At 37.6% G+C, this 3,918-nt stretch overlaps 1 protein-coding gene across 1 annotated transcript in view; it reads left to right on the top strand.

Annotated features, from left to right (window-relative positions):
• Positions 1-789: 789 nt before the first annotated feature.
• The window catches only part of ASPG (asparaginase), a gene marked incomplete at its 5' end in the record, with an annotated part of 41,485 nt that continues 38,356 nt past the window's right edge, over positions 790-3,918 (top strand). Inside the window, one exon of the mRNA XM_009572678.1 lies at positions 790-919. Coding sequence (XP_009570973.1) covers positions 790-919 — 130 coding nt within the window. The remainder of the gene's footprint in view (positions 920-3,918) is intronic.

The raw sequence follows: 3,918 nt of genomic DNA, 5'->3' as shown, positions 1-3,918 counted from the left end.
TATGCACCTTCTCTACCACTTGTCAATCGTGATGTTCAGTTCTAAACCTGCTGGTGGAAAGTACCTTTTCAAGAGAGTGATTAGAGCACTTAGCATTTAAGACTATTCTTGGAAGCTGATGTTTCTCTATCTTTGTATATATATAGATCTTTGTCTATATCTGTCAATGCTCAATACCAACTGTGGGGTTTGTTTTAGCTTTCTCTTTTTTTTTTTTTTTCCCTCTATGGAAATGCTATTGCCATTGACAGTGAGACATAACATGCAGATTTCCTGCATGGATATACTAGTACCTTGGTGTTTGTGCCAATACTGCTGTAGGCTAAGAAGCTTAAGTAAAAAACCCACAACTTTATAGTACAAAATAATGCTCAGTGTTTTGTAAGTCTTCTGCCACTAGAGAGAGAATAGCTATGGCAAATGTAAAAGAGAATGGTAGCTTTTTGCTACAGTTGCAAGAATTGGCTTCCTGCCCCTACTGCTGATCGGTATTTGCACACAAGCAACGATTAAAAATAGGTAAAACATAAATATTTGACAGGGAGGAGATTTGTAACATTTCTCTTAAATAAAGGATTTATTTATTTTAAGTCAAGAAAAGAATAACTGCGTGGAGATTTATCGGTTATATTCTGTTTTCACATTCTTAAACTGGCAATAGACTGTTTAAATTTAATGTGGGAGGATGGGCAAACAGCTGTGTAACTTGCCTTCTTTCCTCCTTACTGTGACACTCGCTTCCTTCCATCCCTGCTCCTTTATTTACTTCCTTTATTCTTTATTTTTAAGGACTTGCTCCTGAGGCCAATAAATTAGTAAGCAGCTTGAAAAAGATGCCGATGCTGCATGATGAGGCATATGCCCAGGACACAAAACTGAACCACTTCCATGAATTTCCAGATAACACATTGGTGCTCCCGTAAGTACATTCTCCTTGGAGAGAGGGAGGGTTAGGAAGTATCTTGTTAATTTTCAGATAATTACATCTCCAAACATTTAATGTCAAGAATCCATTATGAGATTAGCAAAACGCTTATATTGACTTAGAAGGAAAAAGCCTACCACGTCTGGCATGATAGCAAATGTCTGTTTTGATATATTTGCAATGAAGTGTCTTTCAAGCGCTTGAGAAATAACTTTTAAATTAGGCAACAAGTACCCATTTTGGGCAGCTTAGTCCTGCATTTTTTCTTGTTTTGGATATTAATTTCCTACTGTGCAAACATACAAATATTCTATAGAAACTAAGAAAACTGTATATACAGCTCTGTGTGAATTATCTTCAGCATATGTCTGAAAAAGTAGCATCTAATTAATGCATCTGTGAATAGGCCTGGTGCTTTAATTCTGCAGGCTGCCTGTTTTTAAAAAACCCTAAAAGCTGATTGTCTTTCCCACATTTATGCCACATTATGATAATAAGTGATGGGCTTATAATTAATCTGCAGTGCTTCTTAACTGTTGGGCAATGATTAATACGCTTATAGGTTTTACTTATAGGGCAGTATGCTAATTTGAGATACTCCCCAGCTGTGATGAATGACTGTACCCCTGTAAACATGTTAACTTTGCACAAAGGATGATTTTACACAGTCATTCAAAAATAAATGGGACTATAGCTGTTTTGCTATAAGAGTAAAAATGGATATTCTTTAAGGAGGAAATCAGGACATACAAGAAAATGTAAGGTTTATTAATTTCTTTTTATTTTGTATTGAGGTCTCTGTGTAAAGCTTTTAAAAGTAACCACTTAAAAGGCAGATGGCAGGAAAAGGGGTAAAGTGAAAAGAAATGGACTCCTGGTAGAGTAGTATTGATATGAACATACAGTTTATGGTAAATATGATGGTTATACTAAGAAAAATGGAGCGCTGTTACAATATTGTGCTTGTAGCTGAATAATTTTTAAATACTTTAAGGGATTTGCAGTATAACAAAACTACACTAATATACCCATCTGAGTCCTAAATATACTTTTCCTGGCACATCTTTTCCATGAAGAACAGAAAAGTTTAAAAAAATAATTCACATCAAAAACTCAAGTTTAAAAACAAATCTTGTCTTGTTTTTCTGGCACTGCTGAGTGCCATTTCTGGAGGTTAGTCATGGCAACTTGCCATTTTCTCTTTTGTGCTAGCCGAGTGATATTTTAACTAGGCAGTTGAGAAATACTGTGAGTTTCTGAAGGGAGAAAATAGGAGTATTTTGTGAACTTTGTATATGTCTGTGATAACCTTGATGTAAGATATGATCTCTTTTTAGAGATCTCTTTAGAGGCATCAAAAATTGTAGAGTAGGCTGGTCTCTGGTGTCGGTATGTCCTCAGGGGAGCTTTCTTTTCACAGATTTTCAACTGACTTCCAAAGTTACTCTTAGCATGTGTAAATGTGATATCCAAAAAGGCAATTTTTCACATGAAGCCTAACTTCTTAGGTACAGTATGTCAGTTGGTTATGAACGAAAACTACACATTGTTTAAATGCTCTCTCTGCTGTACGTAGCTGTCTTACAGACCTCGTAAGGGGAGTGGGTCTGCAGATTTTATTAGCTGATGAATTGACAAGTGACTCTTGTTTTTGCATATTTTATATTGCTATAAATATATACAAGAATAGCAAGTGGGAACAAAACACTATTGCAAATGCCAACTTTTGTGTGCTCTAAGCACTTTATTTCAGGAACTTTTACGCATCCATGCAGTATCCTGGTCTTTTCTATAGCCTTTGACTGTCTTCCAATGTAAATGTTGAAGTATCTATCACAGTTACAGCTGGCAGGTAACTTTCCATCATCCTCAGGCAGTGGAAAAGCATTGAGAACGCTTTGAACATGATCCTGTTAAATGTGCTCCCAGATGGCTCTGCCTGGAAGAGCGAGTAGGAAGGGCAGAGTTGGCCTGCTAGCAGTTCTACTTTGTTAGCTGCTTGTTGGCCACTGCATTGCTAAATAGGAACATATTCCAACTAACGTAAGAATGGGTGAAAATGGTGGATATTCTATCCTCTCCCAAGCTTCATAAAGGTAGCAGAAAATAATAGTTGTAGGGTTCTTTTTTTACCCCAAATCTTAACTAGCCAATTGGAATTTATATGCAGTTGACTTTACTCAGAGCGGTTAGAAAGATAGTGTGGAGAAATGGGCATATTTTGTGGGGTAAAACAAGTGCTCTGTATGCAGTCCAATTGGCTGGCAAATCTTTGAAGAGTCAGATTTCTTGAGATAGGCAGGTGGAGAAAGGGAGACCCATGGTCCTGGGAAGCAGGGAGAGCAGACAGCATGCTTAGAGCGAGGACAATCCCAGCCATCATCGCCTTTGATAAGTCCCTTCCAAATTTGGGATCGTGCACTTTTATAAGATGTTTGAGTGTCTAGACACTTCTTAATCTTTGGTCTCCATCTGCTGGGCTACACACTGCGTGATGTTTGAAAGTGTTACATTCCTCAGCCCCCCAGGTACTTTATCCTACTGCTTGACTGTTCGGGGTTTTCTTTGGTTTGGGTTTTTTCCTCTTGCACAGTTGCTTTGTCTTGTTTTTATTGTACTTAGAGCAGTCTTTTCCCAGCTGTCAAGGTTGCACTTGTTCAGTGGCCAATAATTGATCGCCAGTGAGTTGTTTATAGTCCTGAGGCCTGTTTTCAACCTATGCCAGTATTTTAAGATCTTTGCTATTATCACATGCTTAATCTCCACATCATAATAAGAGACAGCTGGTACCATATAGCAAACTTTCATAACAAGGTGACAACAGGCTGGGACTGGGGTTTTACAAAGTTAGCCAATTACTAGCAAAGGCAACAGTTTACTTGAAGATCTTAACTAACCAAGAGAGTTTTTTCTGAAATCTGAGGTGAGAGAAACTGAGAAGAGTGGATCTTCTAAAGGCCACAAAAATGAATTCCAGTCATAAGACTCTTAAG

Source organism: Fulmarus glacialis, unplaced genomic scaffold (genome assembly GCF_000690835.1).
Source record: "Fulmarus glacialis isolate BGI_N327 unplaced genomic scaffold, ASM69083v1 scaffold990, whole genome shotgun sequence".
Classification (NCBI taxonomy): Eukaryota; Metazoa; Chordata; class Aves; order Procellariiformes; family Procellariidae; genus Fulmarus; species Fulmarus glacialis.
The sequence above is the reverse complement of the archived record's forward strand: the minus strand, read 5'-3'. Positions and strand labels throughout refer to the sequence as shown.